Source organism: Magnolia sinica, chromosome 17 (genome assembly GCF_029962835.1).
Source record: "Magnolia sinica isolate HGM2019 chromosome 17, MsV1, whole genome shotgun sequence".
Taxonomy (NCBI): domain Eukaryota; kingdom Viridiplantae; phylum Streptophyta; class Magnoliopsida; order Magnoliales; family Magnoliaceae; genus Magnolia; species Magnolia sinica.
The window spans coordinates 45,285,622-45,310,225 of record NC_080589.1 but is presented as its reverse complement, the minus strand read 5'-3'; the positions used below and the strand labels follow the sequence as shown (position 1 = coordinate 45,310,225).

Here is a 24,604-nt window from a genome sequence, read left to right as displayed (position 1 = left end):
CAACATCATTAGCAAGTTGGCTACTAATAGTGTTTTGTGAGTCTTGAATGATGTATATTTGTTTTGTCCAAGCCGTCTATCTATTTTTCCAGACTATTATAGAGCATGACACTAAAAATTAGGGAGATCCAAATCCCAAGTGGACCACACGACAAGAAAACCGTGGAGATTGAATGCCCACCATTAAAAACTTCTTAGGCCTCACTGTAATGTTTATTTGCCATCCAACGTGTTGATTAGGTAACGACCACCTGAATCAAGAGAAAACAAATATAAGTTTAATCCAAAACTTTTTTTGAACCCAAGTAGTTTTTAATGGTGACTATTTAATAACCATTTTTCTCACGACGTAGTCCACATGAGATTTGGATCTGCCTCAAATTTGGGCTTACGTTGTAGAATAGTCTGGAAAAATAGATAAATAACATGGATAGGACACATACATCATGATGGGCCCACAGCTGCTACTAGCACTGTGGCAGGGGTAAGGCGTGATACCAGTAAAAAATCCGAGAGTGGATTAGGTGCACCCCTGCCCTCACCCCAATGGGGCTCACATTAATGTGTGTGTGTGTGTGTGTATATTCTATATTCACGTCTTCCATACTATCATTTTAGGGCATTTATGTAGAGTGGGTTGTGGACAGTTTCATGGTCAAGATGGATCAGAAAAGGCCCAGTAGATGACAGAAGTGATCCGGACCATCAAACCTTAAATCGGATGTATCTCGCAATTTGGAATGAGTTATTTGAAGTACCATATATGATTTTGGGGGTAGGATGAGCTACTTTAGCCACCCAACCCATCGGGTTGCCCACTCCGAATTTGCAAAATATCATCATATCGACAGTTGAATTCCTATTTTATTTTCGTTTTTACTATTTATAGCAAGTTTTAGTTTAAGTATAACTCTTTATCCTTTGGGATTTAGGAGTTGCGCCCAACATCAAAAGCATTTATAATAATTAGGAGAGCATCATGGTTCAACCAAATTGGACATTTATTATTTTTGGCCGGAAACCATGCACGCTAGTAGACATCATGACCATCTATAAATAGTAGTTTACTATTTATAGTAAGTTGTGATTTCTAGGAGTTTTACTTGTAGTTTGATTCTGAAACTTCTAGTAAGGCTTAGTATCCCTATTTAAAGTGTTGTGAACTCATTTATTTGATTCATCAATCAAATTACGAATTTTACAGATTTTTTTCCTATATTTCTTGCTTTTTCCTCGTGGATTTGAAGAGTCTTGAGAAGCTCCGTGGATTAAGACGGTGATCGACCTCGTCACGTTTATCCTGCATTAGGCATGAGACCAAATTAAACATATCCAAATCTCAAGTGGGCCATATAGGAAATTGATATAGAGCGGGTCATGGACACTTTCATGTCTAAGATAGATTAGAGAAAGCCCGATCAGAGGCAGAAGTCATCAAGACTGTCAGAACCTTAAAATAGATATATCTTGCAAACTAGAATGAGTTATTCGACATACCATATATGATTTTGGGGTAGGACAAGCTACTTTAGCCAACCAACCCGGCTATGCTAGTTTACCCATGTTGAATTTGCGAGATTCAATCCTATCGACGGTCAAATTCCATATTTAGTTCTGTTTTTACTATAAATAGTAAGTTTTAGTTTGATTATGACTCTTCATCCGTTGTGCTTTAGGAGTTGTCTCCAACATGAAAAGTGCTTAGAATAATTAGGAGAATAATGTGGTTAAGCCACATAGGACACTTACTATAAAAGTAAATTTACTATTTATAGTAAGTTACGAATTTTAGGGAGTTTTAGATATAGTTTGCTTCTGATTTCTCTTATGTTGCTTGGTATCCCTATTTGAAGGGTTTTGAACTCATTTATTTCATTCAATCAATTAAATTTTAAATTTATTAGAATTTATTTCTATTTTTCTTGCTTTCTTTCCTCGTGGATTCGAGAAGTCTCTGTGAGGAGTCCAGAGAAGCTTTGTGGATTCGAAGTAATCATCCTTGAGGAAGACGGTGATTAACCTCATCACGTTCATCCCTGCGTCAATTGGTATTAAAGCGAGGATTTCCCTCGGGCCGATAACAAACACAAAAGTATGATTAAAAATCCTATGGATGGTGATATAGGGATTCGTTATCTTTCGGAAAAAATGGAAGTTTTCCACTATGAGAGTCAGTTGACCATGCAAGGGCAGTAGACAACTTTCAACCATATTGCGTATGTGCTAATTCTGCCCCGAGTCAAAGTGATGCTCAACCGGCCTGGTCGATGTACAACACAATCCCGATTTCTTCAAAACACCATTAGATGATGGTATATCGCGGGCCACCACTTTGATCGTAAGGAAGTCGTTATACATGCCAAATGTAGAAACAAAATTACAACAAGACGGCATCTTTCAAACAAAGTGCACTATAAGCCAAAAAGCTTGTAATGTGATCATCGATGTTAGGAGTAGTGAGAATCTCGTGTCAAAAATAATGGTGAAAAAGTTGCAACTAAAAACAGAAAAGCATCGATCTCCATACATGATTGGATGGATCAAGGAGGTCAACAAAACAGATGTAACCGAACAATGTACGGTCTCGTTTTCAATTGGTAAAAATTATAAGGATCTAATACTTTGTGACGTAGTTGACATGGAAGTTTGTCACATGTTACTTGGTCGACCATGACAAAATAATATTGATGCTATTGCTATACATAGAGGTCGGGATAACGTATTTAAATTTACTAAAGATGATAGAAAGATTGGCCTCCTCCCTATGAGAGCAGAGAACCAACTCAAGACTTCTAAAGTGGAGGGACAATTTCTCACAACTGAACAAGCTTTTATTAAACAATCTAAGGAAACAAGAGATATATATCCATTAGTTGAAAAAAAGAATATATAGAGCCTGTGAACATTTCAGGGGATTTGAAACCAGTGTTACATGAGTTCAAAGCGACTGTGCTCGATGAACTCCCTAATAAATTGCCTCTCATATGAGATATACAAAACCACATTGATCTTGTGATAGAGATAAGCCTGCCTAATTGCCCACACTATCAGAAAGAATGTGAGATCTTGAAGGCAAAAGTGAAGGAACTGATTCATACTAGCCAAGTCAAGGAGAGCATGTGTACGTGTATTATGTCAACTCAAGAGCTTAATGTCATGTACAAGAAAAAAGCTAATAAACATTGACATCAAAGGTTATCTCAAAATCATGAACCAAGTAAAAAAAAAAAAAGAAAAAAGAATCATGAACCAAGTCCCTTGAGTAACTTGATGACGAGTTTTTTCCAAGCGGAGGGGTCTGATGTAGAACGTGTCATAGATATATTCCTAGCATGGTTGGACCAAAATAAGGTGGATTGTAAATTAATCGTAACTTTTGATCCGGGTATTGTTACGGCGCACTAGACTGAGTATCATGAATCGAAGCAGCATGAGAACTCGAAGACGAGTTCTTTTGAAGTGGAGGAGACTGATGTAGAGCGGGTCATAGATACTTTCATGTCTAAGATATATTAGAGAAGGCCCGATCAGAGGCAAAAGTTATCAAGACCGTCAAAACCTTAAAATAGGCATATCTCGCAAACCAGAATGAGTTATTCGATGTACCCTATAATGATTTTGGGGTAGGACGAGCTACTTTAGCCAACCAACCCAATTATGCCGGGTTGCCCATGCCGAATTTGTGAGATTCCATCCTATCTATGGTCAAATTCTATGTTTAATTCCGTTTTTACTATAAATAGTAAGTTTTAGTTTGATTAAAACTCTTCATCCGTTGTGCTTTAGGAGTTGTCTCCAACATGAAAAGTGTTTAGAGTAATTAGGAGAATAACATTGTTAAGCCACATAGGACACTTACTATAAAAGTAAATTTACTATTTATTGTAAGTTACGAATTTTAGGGAGTTTTAGTTATAGTTTGCTTCTGATTTCTCTAATATTGCTTGGTATCCCTATTTAAAGGGTTGTGAACTCGTTTATTTCAATCAATCAATTAAATTTCGAATTTATTAAAATTTAATTCTATTTTTCTCACTTTCTTTCCTTGTGGATTCGAGAAGCCTGTATGAGGAGTCCAGAGAAGCTTCGTGGATTCAAAGTAATTATCCTTGAGGAAGACAGTGATCGACCTCACCATGTTCATCCCTGTGTCAGAAATAGCGGTGATTAAATGCCAACCACTAAAAACTTCATATGGCCCACCGTAATGTCTTAGTGATGTTTATTTTCCATCCAACGTTGACTGCTGGATGAAGGTATATATATATATATATATATATCAGCTTCGTTCACAACTTTTGTGGCTTACCAAAAGTTTTTAATAGTCAATCGTCAAGGTTTCTTATGGTATGGTCCCTGTGATTTGGATCTGCATCATTTGTAGGCTCATCCCTAACATGATCTAGAACTTCATAGCAAGTTACACACGTGCCAGTCTATCAAGCGTGCAGGACATCTGAGCAGTGTTAAATGGTGACCCCTACCGTTGGCCTGTTAAGAGCTGCATGTCAATATCAAAACAAAATTATAACCCTAAATTTACCGTGGCCCACCTGAAGATCAAAACTACCCAAAATTCCATCCTCAAATCACACTGGCATGTTTCATATCTGCACGTGTTAGCATGCGTAAATGTGTATGGCTCTCACGCATGGATGTTAATTAGCGCGACACATTCATGAAGAAAGGTTTGCTAACTCCATAGGCGTGAAGAGACGTACACATCCATGTGTGCACACGTGCAAATATCAAATATGTGTGTGATCTGGGGCTGGAAACAGTGCTTGCTTCTTCTTCCTATGAATTTGGGCAGTTTCACTCTTAGGTGGGCCACAGTAAATTGACGTTTAAATTTTTTTTATTTTTTTTCATATTATGTGGCCCACCTGAGGTGCGAAACGGCCGATCTATGCACTGTACCTCACGTGATGGAAAGCTCAAATGATGGATCCGCAGGTGGATGCGTAAGGCTCCTACACGCTGAAAAATTAGCAAAGCTTTTCATATGTCGTCACGCACGCCCATGCGAACAACCTGAACGGGATAGGGACCAAACAATACAGGTGGCCTGATTGTGCGAGATCCGGACCATTCATGTCTAGAGCATGCCCTTAAATCACAATTTTCAAATGATCAATTGAAGGAGATTTTTCTTTTTAAAAAAATTTATGTTATACTATTAAGTTTCCATCTTTAATCATCAAAAGTCCTTGAAACAGATGGTTAGGATCATCTGACCAGTGTGATGTCAAGACATGACCCATCCAATGTGGGACCTTAAAGCCGAAAAGGGTGGATTTCTTTACATGTGTGACAATACGTGTATGGAGATAGAATGATCGGTAAGTAATATCGTATAGATAGATATGAAGGAGTTTGGTAGCCGTAGAAAATTGTGGCTGACTTTCAACTCGTACATACGGATTGTGCGTAACTCGAATCGACGTCTACAGATCCTTTGCTTTTTATATTATAATTGCATGACCGTTGATTGGCACTGAGACCAGGTCGCTGGTATGTAATAGTCGTCCTACAAGTGTAAACGCGGTCCATGGATCATTGAGTCTTTCGTAGTTATAATCGTCACAGATGATGCATGAGAAGCTGAATTGTGCCGAACGTGTCCAGCATGCAAATCCGTGGCTATTGTTCGATGATCTGGACCTATGATTTGATGGGCCCACTTAAACGGGAAATACCCCAAAAAATTCCCCATCGAAAGGCCCTGGCTGTCCAAGTTTTGGCCTTAACCGTTTCTTGAATGACACTGACTGGACGGTTAGGATCTTCGAGCCTGGGATATTCTTGCAGCACAGCCCATCAGATCAACGATATGGATTGAAGAACCAATAGGCCCACTTGGCAAGCATGTTCATCAATGCATAAGGTGACTTGGCAATGGAGATGATCATATGCAAAATTCAGGCTGGTCTGCTCATCGGGTGAGACACCTCCAATTCGAGAAGACGGACATATAAGCGAATTACAAGTGGGCCCTACCTAAGTTTCGGATCAGGAGATGATCATAGTGCCACTCACCTTATGAACGGCTTGGATGACATAAAAACAACAGGGTGGGTCCCACGAATATTTCATTGGTGGGCATCCCATCCCCACTGTTCCATATGCTGTGGCCCACCTGAGTTTTGGATCAGCCTGACTTGGGCTGATGTCCTAACATGAGTTAGCGCAGATGATGGACAGATTGGATGTCACACATACATCACATTGCACCTCCTTCACGGCTAAGATTTACTGCACGCCGGTAAACATGGTATGTGTAAGGTTGCATGACCCAAAATACCAGCCCGCGGTTTTGAGCTAACGAAAAAGTCAAAGCGTTATTTCTTCGTATGTGGGGCCCGCGTGTAGAAGAAGCTCGCTGAATCTTCAACACTCTTTCATCCGCTCCTATAAAAGGGAGGGCCATCTTCTCATCCACGCCACACAGATTCTCTTGAAAGAGCATCATTTGTTGGAGTTTGGAAATTTTGTTCAGTTGTCTAACGAGGAGTTTGGAAATTTTGTTCAGTTGTCTAACGAACTCGTTCCAAGTACAAAGACAATATGAAGGTATGTTTTGAAATCTTGGATATCGCTCAAATATCATTTCTTTTATTATTGATTGTTTCTTTGTAATCTGATTTGCCTCTTGTGAATTATTCTGTGTTTTGAGGAGAGAGAGAGAGAGAGAGAGAGAGAACAAATTGCTGATGGTGTTTGAATGATCTTGATTGTGCAGCAAAAGATAGCCTTGAAGGTTCAGATGAATTGCCAGAAATGCCGAACCAAGGCAATGGAGATCGCTGCGTCTGCAGAAGGTGATTATCATTAAATTCAATTTATGTGGTGCAATTATTATTATTATTATTATTATTATTATTATTTTAATTTAATTCCAATTCGGTGCATTTACACGGGCAGATTTGCCAACATGGTTTCTGCATGCATGTTTGCGGTTCAATCACTGGCATGCCAGTGATCATGTCATGCATGTATGACCTACCTACATCAGAAGTGCATCTGTCTGCAGTCTTAAACATGGCATACATGTTCAGTCACACATGATTGTTTCTTCGGGGCACAAGAACGTTGCCCGAATTGTCAAAATACCGCGAACGTGTCCTGATACACACACACACACACACACATTCTGAGTGGCATGAACAAAGCATCAAATGAATCAGAAATATTTAATTATGCCAAAATGAAAATGTCATCATTTTATGAATGTGTTTAACTTTTTATATCTCATCGTGCATTATATTTCATGAATTTTATAATTGGTTTGAATTAACAAAAGTAGTTGAATCCCCAAGCCCATCATTATGGAAATGCAAGAATTTTTATGTATTTGTTTATGTATGAGATAAGATTTAAATTCATGACCTCATGGTTACGAGCCATGAGAGCTATCAAAATGCTCTACTGATGTAGAGCGGGTCGCGGACAGTTTCGTGGCCAAGATGGATCAGAAAAGGCCCGGTCGACGACAGAAGTGATCCGGACCGTCGAACCTTAGATCGGGCGTATCTCGCAATCCGGAATGAGTTACCTGACGTAAAATATATGATTTTGGGGTAGAACAAGCTACTTTAGCCAACCAACCCAGCATAACCAGGTTGCGCAGCCCGGAATTGTGAAAAACCCCTAGATCAACGGTCGTTTCCCTGTTTTAATTTCATTTTTACTATAAATAGTAGGTTTTAGTTTGATTATAACTCTTCATCCGTCGGGCTTTAGGAGTTGCGCCCAACGTGAAAAGAGCTTAGAATAATTAGGAGAACGGTTTGGTGAAGCCAAATAGGACACTTACTATTTTTGGCCGAAAACCTTGCGCATTAGTAGACATCACGACCGTCTATAAATAGTAAGTTTACTATTTATAGTAAGTCGCAGATTCTAGGAGTTTGAGTTGTAGTTTGATTCTGATTTCTTTCCCATTGCTTGGTACCCCTATTTAAAGGGTTGTGAACTCAATTTTATTAATTAATTAATCAATTTCGAATTTCTTAGAATTTATTTCTATTTTCTACTTTCTTTCCTCGTGGATTCGAAAAGTCTCTGTGAGGAGTCCAGAGAAGCTCCGTGGATTCGGAGTAGTTATCATCATCATGTTTATCCCTATGTCAATTGGTATCAAAGCGAGGATTCTCCTCGGGTCGATGGCAAACAATGAAGGTATGAATCAAAATCTTGTGGACGGTGATCTAGGGATTCGTTATCTTTTAGAAAGAATGGAAGCTTTCCGCCGGGAGAGTCAGTTGACCATACAAGGGCTGCAGGCAACTCTCGACCGTCTTGCGGATGCGCTACTTCCGCCCAGAGCCCTAGGCGGTGCTCCACCACTTTTGTTTGCTCCCCCACCCATGGTGGCTCCACCACCCATGGTTGTTGTACGACACAACCCCGATTTTCGTAGAGCACTACCAATGGCAAACCGTATAGCTACACCAGATGATTCAAGTTCTAGCGACGAGGACCTTAATGTGGATTTTGCCCGACGACCAATCCATGGAGGTGATCATCTAGATCGTGCTGAAAGAGACTATCGAGGTAAGGCTGAACTTCCTAGTTTTAACGGTTTATTACTTATAGAAGATTTTCTCGATTGGCTAACCGAAGTAAAGAGACATTTTGATTACATGGACGTGTCAGATCATAAAAGGATAAAATTGGTAGTGTTTAAATTAAAATCTGGTGCTTCTGCATGGTGGGATCACTTACAACTCTCACGATCCTACCAGAACAAGGCACTCATCTCATCATGGCCACGGATGAGACGTCTTCTTCGATCACGATTTCTCCCCAGTGATTATGAGCAAATATTATTCTAGTAATATTAAAATTACAGACAAGAAAATCGAATAGTCACAGATTACACTGAAGAATTCCAACGGCTGGCTACACGAAACTATCTGTTAGAATCTGAGTCACAAAAGGTGGCACGATTTATAGGTGGGTTGCGACCAACAATTCAAGACCGAGTTTAGATGTACCAAGTTGAGACTGTGGATGAAGCAGTTCAATTGGCGGGTAGGGCAGAAACACAATTTGCAAGAGGTCCTGCTCGTCCATATCCTTCAACTCGACCCCCCATGACGGGTCCCACGCAGGATCCAGTGCTGCCGTAAGGAAAAGACTCAGTCCTCAACTTCCTACAACCACAAACCGTGATACGGGAAGCGACTCATCCATACCTCAACGTGCAGCACCCACAACAACGGGTCCGAGTAGGATTCCAAATCCTTATACTCGGTCAAGGTCGAACAATTGTTACCGCTGTGGCCAACCAGGCCACTTATCAAATACTTGTCCTCAACGTCCCACAGCACACTTGACTATAAACGAAGGGGGCACTGAAGATGAAGCCGCAGAAGAAGACCATTGCTTTGATGAACATGAACAAACTACTAAAAAAATAGCAGGTGTGAAATGACGGGCGAGGATCGTAGTGAATTTCTAGTTGTAAGGCGATTGTTGTATACCTCATGAAAGGAATTACAACATCCACAACGACACTATATATTTCGTACTCGGTACACCGTCAATGGAAAGGTTTATGATGTGATCATAGACAGTGGTAGTAGCGAGAACATCGTCTCGAGAGTGATGGTGGACAAGTTGCGACTACCAGCGATGAAACATCCTTCCCCGTACTTAATTGGCTGGATAAAAAAGGTGAATGAGACCAAGGTAACTGAATAATGTACTATCTCATTTTCAATTGGCAAAAATTATAAGGATCAAATACTTTGTGACGTGTTCGATATGGAAGCTTGTCATATGTTACTCGGTCGACCCTGGCAGTCGGACCGTGATGTGACCCATCGGGGACGAGATAATGTTTACGTATTCGTCAAGGATAGTCGAAAAATAATCCTTGCCCCTATGGCACCAGAGAACCACACTAAAGCCTCTAAAGTGGAAGGGAGTTCCCTCTTGACCATTCGGGATTTTATGGAGGAATCCAAGGAAACTGGTGAGGTATACACTGTAGTGGTGAAGGGCGAGGAAGAGGAACCTTCAAACATCCCTCCAAGTTTAAGACTATTGCTAAACGAATTTAAAGAAGTCTGGCCTGAGGATTTACCTAATGGATTGCCCCCCATGAGAGACATCCAACATCACATAGACCTCGTCCCTCGGGCTAGCCTGCCCAACTGCCCTCATTATCGAATGAGTCCGAAGGAGTGTGAGATACTTCAAGGGCAAGTGAAGGAATTGATCCATAAGGGTCTCCTGAGAGAGAGCATGAGCCTATGTGCTATACCAGCATTATTAACGCCAAAAAAAATGGAAGCCGGTGCATGTGTGTCGACAGTCGGGCAATCAACAAAATTACTATCAAATATCGGTTCCCAATACCACGGTTGGGCGACATGCTCGATATGTTAGAAGGGGCCAAGGTGTTCTCTAAACTAGATCTAAGGAATGGGTACTATCATATTCGTATTCATCCCGGTGATGAGTGAAAAACGGCATTCAAGACCAAGGAAGGGTTGTATGAGTGGCTGGTCATGCCCTTCGGCCTATCGAACGCACCAAGTACTTTTATGCGTTTGATGAATTAAGTTCTAAAACCGTTCACTGGCTGATTTGTGGTAGTATATTTTGATGACATATTGATATATAGCTAGGATGAGGCAGAGCACAGGAAACATCTCAGGCAGGTGTTGAAGGTCCTATAAATTAACAAGTTGTACCTCAACTTAAAGAAGTGTAGTTTTTTAACTGACAATCTTTTGTTTCTAGGATTTGTTGAACGTCCACAGGCATTCGTGTAGACGATGAAAAGGTGCGAGCTATTAGGGAATGGCCGATCCCGATAAACATTCATGAGGTGAGGAGTTTTCACGGGTTGATGACTTTCTATCATCGATTCATGCAAGATTTTAGCATCATAGTCGCGCATATAACAGATTGCATGAAAAAAGGACTGTTCCAGTAGACCGATAAAGCTGACAAGAGCTTTCATGAGATCAAACATCGTTTGTCTACAACACCGATCTTGGTACTTCCTAATTTCAACAAATTATTTGAGATTGAGTGTGACGCTTCATACGTTGGAATTGGAGGAGTATTATCATAGGAAGGTAGGCCGGTAGCCTTCTACAACGAGAAGCTCAACGAAGCCCAAAAGAAGTGGTCGACTTATGAGCTTGAGTTGTACGCAGTTGTTCAGGCACTGCAACATTGGCGTCATTATCTGATTCAAAGAGAGTTTGTTTTATACACTGACCATCAAGCATTAAAGTTTATTAATAGTCAAACTAACGTGAATCGTATGCATGCTGGATGGATTGTATTTTTACAGGAATTCACGTTCGTTCTGAAGCACAAGTCAGGGCAGCAAAACAAGGTGGCTGCTGCACTTAGCCGTCGTGCATCACTACTTGTTATGATGAGCAATGAGGTGATCGGCTTCGACTATCTCAAGGAGCTGTATGCCGAGGATGAAGACTTCAAAGATTCTTGGATGAAGTGCCAAGAAGGTCACCCCAATGACCTTCATATACAGAACGATTTTCTCTTCAAAGGGAATCAATTGTGCATCCCCCAAAGTTCTCTGAGGGAGCAGATTATTCAGGAGCTACATGGAGGTGGCCTCAGTGGACACCTGGGGCGAGACAAGACGCGAGCTCTTGTGGAAGAGCGGTATTACTAGCCGCAATTAGTACGCGATATGGGAAAAGTCGTACAACGTTGCCATGTTTGTCAGACCTCTAAAGGGCAATCTCAGAATACAGGCCTCTACACCCCGTTACCTGTGCCTGACGGTCCTTGGGAGGATTTATCAATAGACTTCATGCTTGGTCTCCCACGAACACAACACGGCATGGATTCAGTGTTCGTGGTGGTAAATCGTTTCTCCAAGATGGCACACTTTATCCCATGCAAGAAGACTCTCGATGCAACATACGTGGCGAATCTATTTTTCAGAGAGGTCATACGACTACACAGGGTCCCCAAGACCATTACTTCCGATCATGACACGAAGTTCATTAACCACTTTTGGCGGACTTTATGGAATCAATTCGAGACACGACTTCAATTCAGCAATGCTTACCACCCACAGACTGATGGGCAGATTGAAGTTGTGAATTGCATATTGGGAAACCTCCTTCTTTGTATTTCAGGAGAAAAATTGAAGCAGTGGGATTTGGCTTTGTCTCAAGTAGAGTTTGCATTCAACAAGATGGTGAATCGCTCGACAGAGAGATCACTGTTCCAAATTATCTACAGACAAGTGCCTCGCTACACACTTGACTTGGTCCCTCTGCCCAAGCACCCAGGCACAAGCATTGCAGCAGAACATATGGCAGACAAGATCATGGGCATTCATCCAGAAGTGCAGACCAAGCTACATGCCTCGAACGAGAAGTACAAGGAACAAGCGGACAAGCATCGGTGATAAAAAGTGTTTGAGGTGGGCGACCGCGTTATAGTCCATCTGCATAAGGAGAGATTTTCGACCGGGATGTACAACAAGTTAAAAAATAAGAAAATTGGACCCGTCCTAATCATTCGAAAGATCAATGACAACGCTTATGTTGTTGATCTTCCAGATGACATGGCAATCTCACGGACTTTCAACGTCGCGGACCTGACCGAGTATCATAAACCAGAGCATGATGAGAACTCGAGGACGAGTTCTTTTGAAGTGGAGGGGACTGATGTAGAGCGGGTCATGGACAGTTTCATAGCCAAGATGGATCAAAAAAGGCCCGGTCGACAACAGAAGTGATCCGGACCGTCGGACCTTAGATCGGGCGTATCTCGCAATCCATAATGAGTTACCTAACGCAAAATATATGGTTTTAGGGTAGAACGAGCTACTTTAGCCAACCAACCCAGCTATGTTAGGTTGCACAGCCTGGAATTGTAAAAAACCCCTGAATCGATGGTCGTTTCCCTATTTTAATTTCATTTTTACTATAAATAGTAAGTTTTAGTCTGATTATAACTCTTCATCCGTCGGGCTTTAGGAGTTACGCCCAACGTGAAAAGAGCTTAGAATAATTAAGAGAACGGTTTGGTGAAGCCAAATAGGACACTTACTATTTTTAGCTGAAAACCTTGCGCACTAGTAGACATCCCGACCATCTATAAATAGTAAGTTTACTATTTATAGTAAGTCGCGGATTCTAGGAGTTTGAGTTGTAGTTTGATTCTAATTTCTTTTCCATTGCTTGGTACCCCTATTTAAAGGATTGTGAACTCATTTTTATTCATCAATTAATCAATTTCGAATTTCTTAGAATTTATTTCTATTTTCTGCTTTCTTTCCTCGTGGATTCGAGAAGTCTCTGTGAGGAGTCCAGAGAAGCTCCGTGGATTCGGAGTAGTTATCATCATCACGTTCATCCCTGCGTCATCTACCCCACGTTGAAGCAATATAAAGTAATAGAGGAACAACAGTTGCACAAGTAATTTATTGCACAAGTAATCAATTAATCAATGTGTTCAGCGTGTGCGCGCGCGCACACACACACACACATATATATATATATATAGAGAGAGAGAGAGAGAGATGTTGAGATGTGGAGCCACATCTGGATGGCCGATCGACCAGTCGTGGACTAGCTCGACTCAAAGTCTAGCGAGCATCGGTTTTTTGATTCCGCAAAACTCGACCGGTGGAGGCCCATGCTCGACCAGTCGACTGTCCGCTCGACTAGTCGAGCACCCTGCTCAACCATTCGAGGTTACGCAGATTCGTTTCCGGATTTGATGCGGACTGCGGATTCTTTGAGTCGGTTTTCATAAGGTTGCGAAAGGAAAGTTGTCTAAACGATAAATAGGGGTCCCTAGGGCTTTTCTAGGTATTATGAGAGTTATTCCAAGGTGTGGACAAATGATTTTTTCTTTACTTCCAAGGAAAGAGGTTAGTATATTGCCTTGTAATCTTTGTTTTCTTCATAGTGGAAGTTTGCATCCGTGAGTTTTTACCCTTGTTGGGGTTTTTCCACATATTTTATCTTGTGGTTTGTTTGGAATGTTTTGATTCTTCTTCTAGTTTATATTTCTTCTTATTTATCGTTTGTAGGAGAGACTAGAGATTGGATCTCGGTTCACTGCGTTATTGGTATGTTGTGTAACAACTGGTATCAAAGCTATTGGTTTAGTTCTATTGGGAGCGATGACAGAAGAAGGGAAGACTAAAATTGAGAAGTTTGATGGTTCAAACTTTACCTTCTGGAAGATGCAGATGGAGGATTATCTGTATCAGAAAGATCTCTATATTCCTCTAAGAGGAAAAGAGAAGAAACCAGAAAAGATGACAGATGATGAATGATTTTTATTGGATGGGAAGAATTTAAGAATGATCCGACTCTCTTTGTCTAAGAGCGTTGCCTTCAATATATCAAAAGTGAAAACCACAAAAGAATTAATGGAAACCCTAGCCACCACGTATGAAAAACCCTCAGTGTCCAACAAGGTTCATCTTATGAAACAGTATTCAACACGAAGACGTCAGATGGTAGGAGCGTGACTGAACATCTAAATGAGTTCAATATAGTCAAGAGACAATTAGAATCCATTGGCATTATTTTTTAGGACGAGGTTAGGGCATTATTGATCTTGTCCAATTTGTCAGACAGTTGGGATGGTTTGGTGATTGCTGTAAGAAATTCTTCAGGTTCGACAAAGCTGAAATTTGATGATGTGGCCGGTCTAATTCTTAACAAAAAATCTAGAAGAAAGGCATCATGAGTTGAAGGAAGAGGAAGATCGCTGAACAAAGGAGACAATAAATACGGACGTTCTAAGTCAAGGACGAAGTCCAAGGGACCGAAAGACAAAGACGAGTGTTGGCATTACGGGAAGAAGGGGCACATGAAACGTGATTGCAGGGCACTCAAGAAACAAGAAGAAAACTCTCAAGGCGGGAAGGATTCAGTGAATCTATCTGAGGAGAGTGACACAAATGCGTTGATCATGTCTCTTTATACGAGGAATAAGTCTTGGGTTATAGACTCGGGTGCTTCGTTTCATGCCACTTCATATAAGGAAGTTTTGCGTAATTATGTATCAGATGACTTCGGGAGAGTCTATCTGGGTGATGATGAGTCATGCAGTATTGTTAAAAAGGAAAACATTCATATAAATCAGAAAGACGGAACGGCTTTGAAATTAAAGGATGTCAGATATGTACCGAGTTTAAAATGGAACTTGATCTCAATGGGGCAGTTGGCCGATACCGGATATGTGACGACCATACTAGTGATTCCTAGAAGATCACAAAAGGTGCCTTGGTGATATCTAGAGGCAAAAAGGAATGTGCTATATACGTGACTTCAGGATCGTATAGTTCACTCGCAGTCGCATAACTGGAGTGAATTAGCGGTTATGACATCAGAAGTTAGGACATATGAGTGAGAAGGGGATAAAAGTGTTATTGTCAAAAGAGAAGCTACCAGGGCTGAAGTCTATTGACTTGAAATTCTACGAGGACTGTGTGTATGACAAGCAGAAGAGGGTAAGCTTCAATAAGACAAGACGCGCTCCAAAGACGCATCTATTGGAGCTTGAACACACTGATGTGTGGGGACTGGCATAGGTATTATTTTGTTTCTTTTATTAATGATGCTAGTAGAAAACTGTGAGTTTATTTCTTAAAGCACAAATCTGATGTATTTGATGTATTTAAGAAGTGGAAAGTAATGATAGAAAACGAGACAGGTAAAACGGTCAAATGTCTCAGATCAGATAATGGGGGAGAATACTTTGATAAGAGATTTGAGGAGTATTGTGGAGCAAATGGAATCAAATATCAGAAAATAATTCCAGAGACACCACAACAGAACGGTGTGGCTAAGCGCATTAATAGGACAATCCTTGAGCGCGCCAGGAGCATGAGGTTACATGTAGGGTTACTTAAGACCTTTTGGCCAGATGCTGTGAATACTGCCGCATATCTCATTAATAGAAGTCCCTCAGCATCATTAGATGGTAGGCTACCAGAAGAAACGTGGGCTGGGAAAGAAGTGAACCTTATACATCTCAGAGTGTTTGCTTGCACTTCATACGTTTACATTGATGCAGAGTACAGAAACAAGCTGGATGCGAAGTTCAGAAGGTTCACGTTTATAGGCTACGGGCAGCATGATTTTGGCTACAGATTTTGGGATGTAGAAAACAGAAAAATCATCAGAAGAAAGGATGTAGTCTTCAATGAAAAAGTGATGCATAAGGACAGTGTCTAGGAAAATAAGGCCGAGGAGAAAGAATTCATAGAGTTGGAAGACTTACCGGACACGGGTGTTACAAAGCCACAGGATGATCATACACAGGAGCATTATGAGGTAGAGCCACAGACACCGATTGTGAGGAGGTCTACTCGGGAGAGGAGACCCACGGTCTGATACTCACCCTCCTTACATTATCTACTGCTGACAGATAATGGTGAACCAGAGTGTTTTGAAGAGACATTACAATCAGATACACGGGTTAAGTGGGAGCAGGCCATGGATGATGAGATAGACTCTCTTGAGTCTAATCGTATATGGGAGCTAGTCACTTTACCGAAGGGTAAGAAAGCTCTTCATAACAAGTGGGTTTACAAACTGAAGGAGGAGCACAATGGTTCGAAACGGTACAAGGCTAGATTGGTCGTGAAAGGGTTTCAACAAAAGGAAGGTATTGATTTCACAGAAATATTTTCATCGGTAGTGAAAATATCTACCATTCGCATGGTCTTGAGTATAGTGGCTACAGAAGACTTACATCTAGAGCAGCTAGATGTTAAGACAACCTTTCTTTATGGGGACCTTAAAGAAGAGATATATATGCATCAACCGACAGGATACGTGGCACCAGGAAATGAGACCAAGGTGTGTAGACTGAAGAAGAGTCTATATGGCTTGAAGCAGGCCTCGAAGTAGTGGTACAAGAAGTTTGACAGTTTCATATCGAGAAACAGCTTTAGGAGATGTCATGCAGACCACTGTTGCTGTCACACCCCGAACTCGGAAACCGGGCTCACAAAATTCCCGATCACCGAATCCGGCGCCGACAGCCTCCGTAGAACCCCGTTCTCGGATCCCGATACCCATTTACCAGGTTCCGATCCTGGGATACTACAAGGAGGGTTTCAAATCATCAGTCTGATTCATAATGAGCATAACAAAAGCATAACCCACAAACCATAACCACAAGAACACCACCACAAAATCCAATATGATCAAAAACTTTTTGTACAATACAACAGAAAGGGAAAAATACAATGTAACAAAAGAAGCGAAACTCTAGAAGCTCAGCTGCACGCTCCAACTACAGTGAGACTATGGCTGCGACTGCGTCCTGGCGTCACCTGCACGCATCAATTGTGCATAAGCTTATAGAAAGCTTAGAGGGTGGTGTGAGTGTGTGCGCAATACAAACGTGCTCAAAATGCAAGGTCAGAGTAATGCGGAATCATGGTGATGAGCACATGAATGCAATTAGCCGTATCAAGGCTATACGGTGCAAGATATGAATGCTATCGGCCATACACAGCCATGCGATGCGAGATGCAACTCAAGCATGCCAATCCTCATCATGTATCAGTACAGTTCTCATTCTGGATAATCACCGGGGTTCAATACACTCCAAATGGCACTGTCGCTCTCCTAGCCGCACAGTCCAAGTGAGCGTAAGAAACCTCACTATCCGCCTGACCAATAGTCTGCCAATACCTATCCGGCACGTCGATAGCGGACCCATTCGTGAGCTGGTCAAACTCAGCCTAGTATTGCCCCCTACCCTCGGGCGAGTAAGGCCACACTCCTTTCCAACCGACCACGACACAGTGGGAGACACGGCCTCCTAGTATTCGGCCCTCGTGCGCTCATATATCCACTCGGTCTCGACATTGGAGTCATCCTCTGGTACCATCGGGTTTAGGGATTTTCACCCAGGGACATCTATGGTGCCCGTATGCTAGAATCAAATATTTCCAGTCTCCAATCCTGCCATCCACGATGTATCTGTGGAGGCTATGGCCCTTATGTCGCTAGGGCATACAGTAACTATAATCACACAAATGCAAGTGCATGAATCATACTATCAGTCATGCAACAGCCCTGTATATACCATGCACTTATATGAGGCAACTCCGCCTATCAGGGAGCCCCATAAACAGTCTATCCAAAGGTATATGCTATGATCGGTCATTCCTCACATCAGGCATACATATGGTGCGAATGATCATGAATCATGCATCTATACTAAACATGTAATAAGGGATGGGTTCTAGGTATAATGGAGATGGGCCTAGACGGCCTACTTACCACAAGTTTGGGCCTATCAGTGGGCCTTAGGGAGAGTTATAATGCGGACATTTAACCAACATTATCCATTCAATGTGGACGTCAAACCAGCATTGCTCCTTAGGTGTGGCCCATTACAAAATCAACACATATACCATGGCGGAATTACACTGCAAGCATGAGCCTATCAGTGGGCCTTATGTATGTCCTATTGGGCCTTGACCTATGGGCCTCCAACACATCAAATGGGCCCCATACATGGGTCTCATATATACATATCAAGGTGGGCCTCAATGACGGGCTACACATGCATCAACATGGGCCTAGTCACATGGGCCTTGTGTACATTACAATGGGCCTCATAATATGGGCCTTATACAAATCAAGGTGGGCCTCAATAAGGATCACCAATACATGAAGATGGGCCTCCACAATGGGCCTTAAAATATCTCCAAAATGGTTGGATAGTCGAATGAAACACATGCATCCTGATGGAGCCCACACCAATGGAGGGTGTGGTTTACAATACTTACATAAGTGGGGCCCACCATAATGCTTATTTTTCACCCAGCCTAAGGCCCAATATAATGCTTATTTTCCACCCAACTTAAGGCCCAACATAATGTTTATTTTCCACCCAATTGTTCATAAAGCTACTTGAACCAAGGTAGGGCCCACTGGACTGGGCCCACTGGAATGTTTATTTTCCACCCAAACTATTCATAAGGTCACACGGACCGTGGGTGGGGCCCACCGTTATTTTTGCATCCCCAGTACACGGTCAGGGAGCCCACCGTTATTTTATTTTATTTTTATTTTATTTTATTTTATTTTACACGTGGATAGGGAGCCCACCGTGATGTGGTCCACAATCCAGCCCACTCATTATGTGTGTCCCACTTGGCTGAGGGCACAGACCAAGTTTCAGTCGCATCCAAATTTCAGGTAGGCCCCACCAAGTGTTTTTATATGCTTAGACATGTCTTTACATGATTTTAGATGGTGTGGCCCGCATGAGTTCCGTTTGCGGCTGATTTTTGGAGTGGACGGCCAGTCCGTCGGTACCCAGCAAATGCACGGTGTTGATGGTCAAAAGGAACCAAGGTGGGGCCCACAACCGGACCGTGAGCCAGCCGTCCGTCCGTCCGTCCGTCGCTGGGCGCAGGCAGCGCCTGTGGCGCTCTGACACCAGCAGCAGCGCTGCTGCTTCTTCTTCTTCTCTTTTTTTTTTGCAAAAAAAATGATTTTCTGTGGTTTTCCACAGACGGGGCCCACATCAGCCAGATCCATACCAGCCATTGGATTCCTTGGTCCAAGACCGACCAAAGGAGTCCAATATTCGCCATATTTTTGGCAATTAGAAGGGTCACGGTGGATTTTAAGGGTAGTACCACTAGTTCCCATGGTATGGCCCACCAGAAAATGGGATCAGCCTCATTTTTCAGTTCAACGTATAAAATGATCTGAGGAGCAGGATGGACGGCTTGGATTGCGTCTACACATCAAGGTAGGGCTTGCATGAGAGGCCCACACTCCTTTCTTCTTTTTTTTTTTTTTTATAAAGCACACAAATGGGCTCGCCCGTCCAGCGTCCAGTGACGCTGGACGGTGTGGATAATTACATGCCTTATGGTGGGTCCCACATGGACGTGGCCCACCCAATATATATATATATATGTATGCATATAATATATATATCATATTATATATAATACATATTATGTTATATATATTATATATATTATATAAAATATAACATATATATATATATAAGTATATATATATATAAAAAATGCATTGGGCCCATCCAAACAGTGGATGGTGCGGATCATCACCTATAATAGAGTGGGCCACACCGTCTGATGTAGATGGACGGGAGAGATGTAACACATATTGGTGGGATCCACACCATTACAAAGAAAGAAAGAGAGAGAGAGATAGAGAGAGAGATACACGGTGAGATAGAGGAACCCCGCCATTATGGGCCCTCTTGATTAAATCACATACATCCAAATGGGTCCCACCAACAAGTGGGCCCTAAAATTTAAAATAATGGAAAATCACCCACCTTATCTTCCTTTTCCTTGCTCCCTTGGACTCCTTAGCGCCTTACCTTCACTTTTAATGGAGGTTGATGAAAGATGAATGATTGAGATTGGAGATGAGAGGGTGGGCCACACTTGAAGTTGAGAGAGTGTGTTAGATGAGTGAAATTTCTCATGGGCAATTGGTGGAGAAGAGGGATGGGTGGAGTGACAGTTGCTATTTGAAGAAGTTTGATATGTCGTATATCATCCTTCTTCTGTACATTGATGATATGCTTGTGGCCGGTTCAAGAATGAAGAACATCTCAGATCTCAAAAGACAACTGTCTAGAGAATTTGTCATGAAGGATTTAGGAACTACAAAACAAATCGTAGGCATGAGGATAAAGTGTGACAGGGAAAATAAGAAACTGGTTTGTCACAGGCGGAGTACATATCCAAGGTACTTGATCGATTCAATATGGGAGGTGCTAAGCCGGTTAGCACTCCATTAGCCAACCACTTTAAGCTTTTTAAGGAGCAAGGTGCAAAGATACAGGAGGAACGGGACTACATGGTTAAAGTCTCATACACGTCAGCTATTGGGAGTCTCATGTATGTTATGGTGAGTACGAGGCCAGGCATTGCTCAAGCAGTGGGAGTTCTTATCAGATTCATGAACAACCTTGGGAAGGAACATTACGAAGCTGTGAAGTGGATTCTCAAATACCTGTTAGGTACTGTTGATATAGGGTTGTGCTATAGTGGATCCGAAATCAAGCTACAAGGCTACGTATATTTAGATTTGGCAGGAGATATCGACAGTAGAAGAAGCACTATAGGTTAACTCTGGGTAGTGTTGCTGTCAGTTGGGTTTCTTAGTTACAGAAGATAGTATCTATCAGTACGATGGAAGCAGAATATGTTGCAGCTATAGAAGCGTGCAAGGAAATGGTGTGGATGTAAGGTTTCATAGAAGAGTTAGGTAAGAAGCAAGCAGATTGTAAGTTGTACAGTGACAGTCAGAGTGCAATACACTTGGCTAAGAATTCAGCCTTTCATTTAAGGACCAAGCATATTGTCATCAGATATCACTTCATACGTTTGTTAGTGGAAAATTGATCGATTGCTCTAGAGAAGATTCATACAAGTGAGAATCCTGCAGATATGCTGACCAAGACGGTCACACGGGAGAAGCTGAAGATCTGTTCAGCTTTCATTAGTCTTCAAGCTTGAAAATGGGGAGGTGGTACACTCCAGATAAAGAAGACGAAGGTTTATGGTGATGTGTATCTAAGTGGGAGATTGTTGAGATGTTGAGCCACATCTGAACGGCCGCTCGACCGGTCGAGTGGCCCACTTGACCAATCATGGACTAGCTCAACTCAAAGTCCATCGAGCATCGGTTTTTGGGTTCCGCGGTACTCGACCGATCGAGGCCCATGCTCGACCAGTTGATGGTCCGCTTGACCAATCGATGTTACGCAAATTCATTTCTGAATTTAATGCGGACTGTAGATTCTTTGAGTCAGTTTTTGCAAGGGTGCAAAAGGGAAGTTGCCTAAACTATAAATAGGGGTTCGTAGGGCTTTTTTTAGGTATTATGAGAGTTATTCTAAGGTGTAGGCAAAGTGTTTTCTCTTTACTTCCAAGGGAAGAGGTTAGTATATTGCCTTGTAACCATTGTTTTCTTCAAAGTGAAAGTTTGCATCCTTGGTTTTTTACCCTTGTTGGGGTTTTTCCACGTATATTTTGTCTTATGGTTTGTTTGGAATACTTTGATTCTTCTTCTAGTTTATATTTCTTCTTGTTTATCGTTTGTGGGAGAAACTGGATATTGGATCTCGGTTCACTGCGTTATTGGCATGCTGCGCAACAAGAGAGAGAGAGAGAGAGAGAGAGAGAGAGAGAGAGAGAGAGAGAGAGACTTTTAAACCTGTCAGAGACGTGCATATGCACATCTAGATGTGCTAGAGAGAGGGAGATAATTCCTTTCATTTGTTAAATGGTAGAATAAATAACCTTAGATTTTCCTTAATTTTTATGGGTTTTGGTAGGGCAAGTTGCTCCCTTACCACAATAGGATTTCACCCCAATTGCACCCTAAGATTGATCTGAACCATTCATGTTTTCATTACTACCATACAAAAGTTATAGTCTTATAGTATTCATTGATGACCCTGACCCTCGAATCATGAATTTGAATATAGGCCAAGAACTATCCATCTTCGTGCACAACTATGGATTTAACAAATGTTTAGTGCTGCCTAGATGGCATAAGAATACAGACGACGAATATTTCAGATCATCATTTAGGATGCACTCTGAGGGTGGAAACCGATCCCATGCACTCTAACAAAACACTTATTTATATAATAATATCCATTGACTTCATCAATTAAAGGACTTATTTTAATAATAAGGAACGATTATGGAGCTAATTAGTATGATTAAGACAGCCTTGCAAAGCTAAAGCGTATCTGTCAGCATGGCATATGGGTGCAAGATCCAAGACGTTCATCAATTGTCTGATCTTCCAGGTTCCCTGACTCAAAATAAGGATGGTCCACATGATAAGTGTAGAAGCCTGATTTTTATGCTAGATAACTCTACACTGTATGCCACCTGATCAACATCTTGGATCTCACGCCCACTAGCTAGGAAGGTGGTGTAGATGGGCTACCTTATACTCACATTTATGCTTATCTAACCTCCATGAAACAACGTGGATCTAACCTGACTTGGCATCTATAGAATAGTCAATGGAAATTTTCCTTACAAATTTGTGGACGTTTTATCATTGCATAGAAGAAAAAACATACAAGGTTGAGATTTAAAATTATAAATTTTATTTAGATAACTAATTATAAATCAAGGAGAATTGCTCCCGTGCTCTCACAGAGCACATTAATTTATAGTCTCCCAGTTGCATCGATTAGGACAGTTAGTCTAATCCATTGATCTAGACTGTTCATCAGGTCCAACGTGCATTTCATAGGCTACCATTAAAACATCATACTGTCTAACAAATATTAACTATTTAATCAATGACCTCAAACATTGATGGTCAAGATCATTATGCAAAAGTAGTTTCAATCAACAAATTTGATAAAATGTATTTGTTAGGGACCTCAATGGGTTGCCATCACATCCATGGATTGGAAAAAGGGTCGCTATAAAAATAAGGTCATATCAAAGATGGATTAGATAATCTATATAGAATATGATTAGGGTTACTTTGGGTTGTTGTCCTTCCCACTTTCTTTTCCTACTTACTTTATTAAAAGATTCAAAGTCATCAGGCCACTCAATACATAATACACTCGCTCTAACGTCACTCTGATAATCTAATCCGTGTGATTTTTGCATAGTAGCCTATTAATGTGTTCTGATTTCAAAGGATATTTCACAGACTGATTTGACTGTCCAAGTGAACCAATGCAACTAGGAGCACTATAGCTTATAGCTCTTTACTAGCAGTATTGCATTTCTAAAAATTAAGATATAAAAAATGATTAAGGCAATTTTTTTCTCTTATAATACATTCTATTACATTTCTTGCTACCTGGATGGGCCATAGTCCAAAAGTCGTGATGACTAGACAATCTTAAAGGTCTAATCGCTTCAACTGAATGTGATTCTCTCCTCATTTGTTGGTAAAATAAAAATTACAATTCTATCGGTTCAATCATCAGATTTTCACATGATTTTTCTAATTTGATGCAGGTGTGATCTCGGTGACGATAGACGGGGAGAAAGAACAGGTTGTGGTGGTTGGAGAGGAAGTTGATTCCATTGATTTGATGAGCCGGTTGAGGAAGGTGGGCTACACAAATCTTATCAGTGTAGAAGAGGTGAAGCCAGAGCATAAAAAGGAAGAGCCCAAAAAGCCAGAGCCCGAGAAGGACCCATTTCCAAAAATTGCTTGGTTTAACGACGGATTTAATCCGTTGCTAATGGAAAAAATCCGTCGCTACGCCCGTCTTCTCAAAAATCCAGTCCAAACGTCACAGAATTTCACGACGGATTGAAATCCGTCGCTAAAATCTGATTTACGACGTATTTACAATGATATTTGGTCCGTCGTAAGTTGGCGACGGACTAAATCCGTCACAAATTTTGCGACGGAACTTCCCACCCAAAATACCGAATGGCGATGCTTTTCAGTTGCTTTTGTGACGGATCATGGTCCGTCGTAAAACGACTTTCGCCTTGACATTTTTTTAAGAATATGGTGGAAAACCATGTTTTTTCTAGTCTAAGAATTGTTTTTTAATACAAATTCAGTGGTTTAATTGTACATATTTGTATCTAATATTATTTTTT

The 24,604-nt window shown here is 41.3% G+C and overlaps 1 protein-coding gene across 1 annotated transcript; it reads left to right on the top strand.

Annotated features, from left to right (window-relative positions):
* The first annotated feature begins 6,368 nt into the window (after nt 1-6,368).
* LOC131230492 (heavy metal-associated isoprenylated plant protein 47-like) lies at nt 6,369-24,309 on the top strand. Its single transcript, XM_058226411.1, has 4 exons — nt 6,369-6,480; nt 6,515-6,573; nt 6,743-6,821; nt 24,005-24,309. The coding sequence occupies exons 2-4, from the start codon at nt 6,568-6,570 to the stop codon at nt 24,307-24,309; spliced, it is 390 nt and encodes a 129-aa protein (XP_058082394.1). The 5' UTR covers nt 6,369-6,480; nt 6,515-6,567.
* Nucleotides 24,310-24,604: the final 295 nt, after the last annotated feature.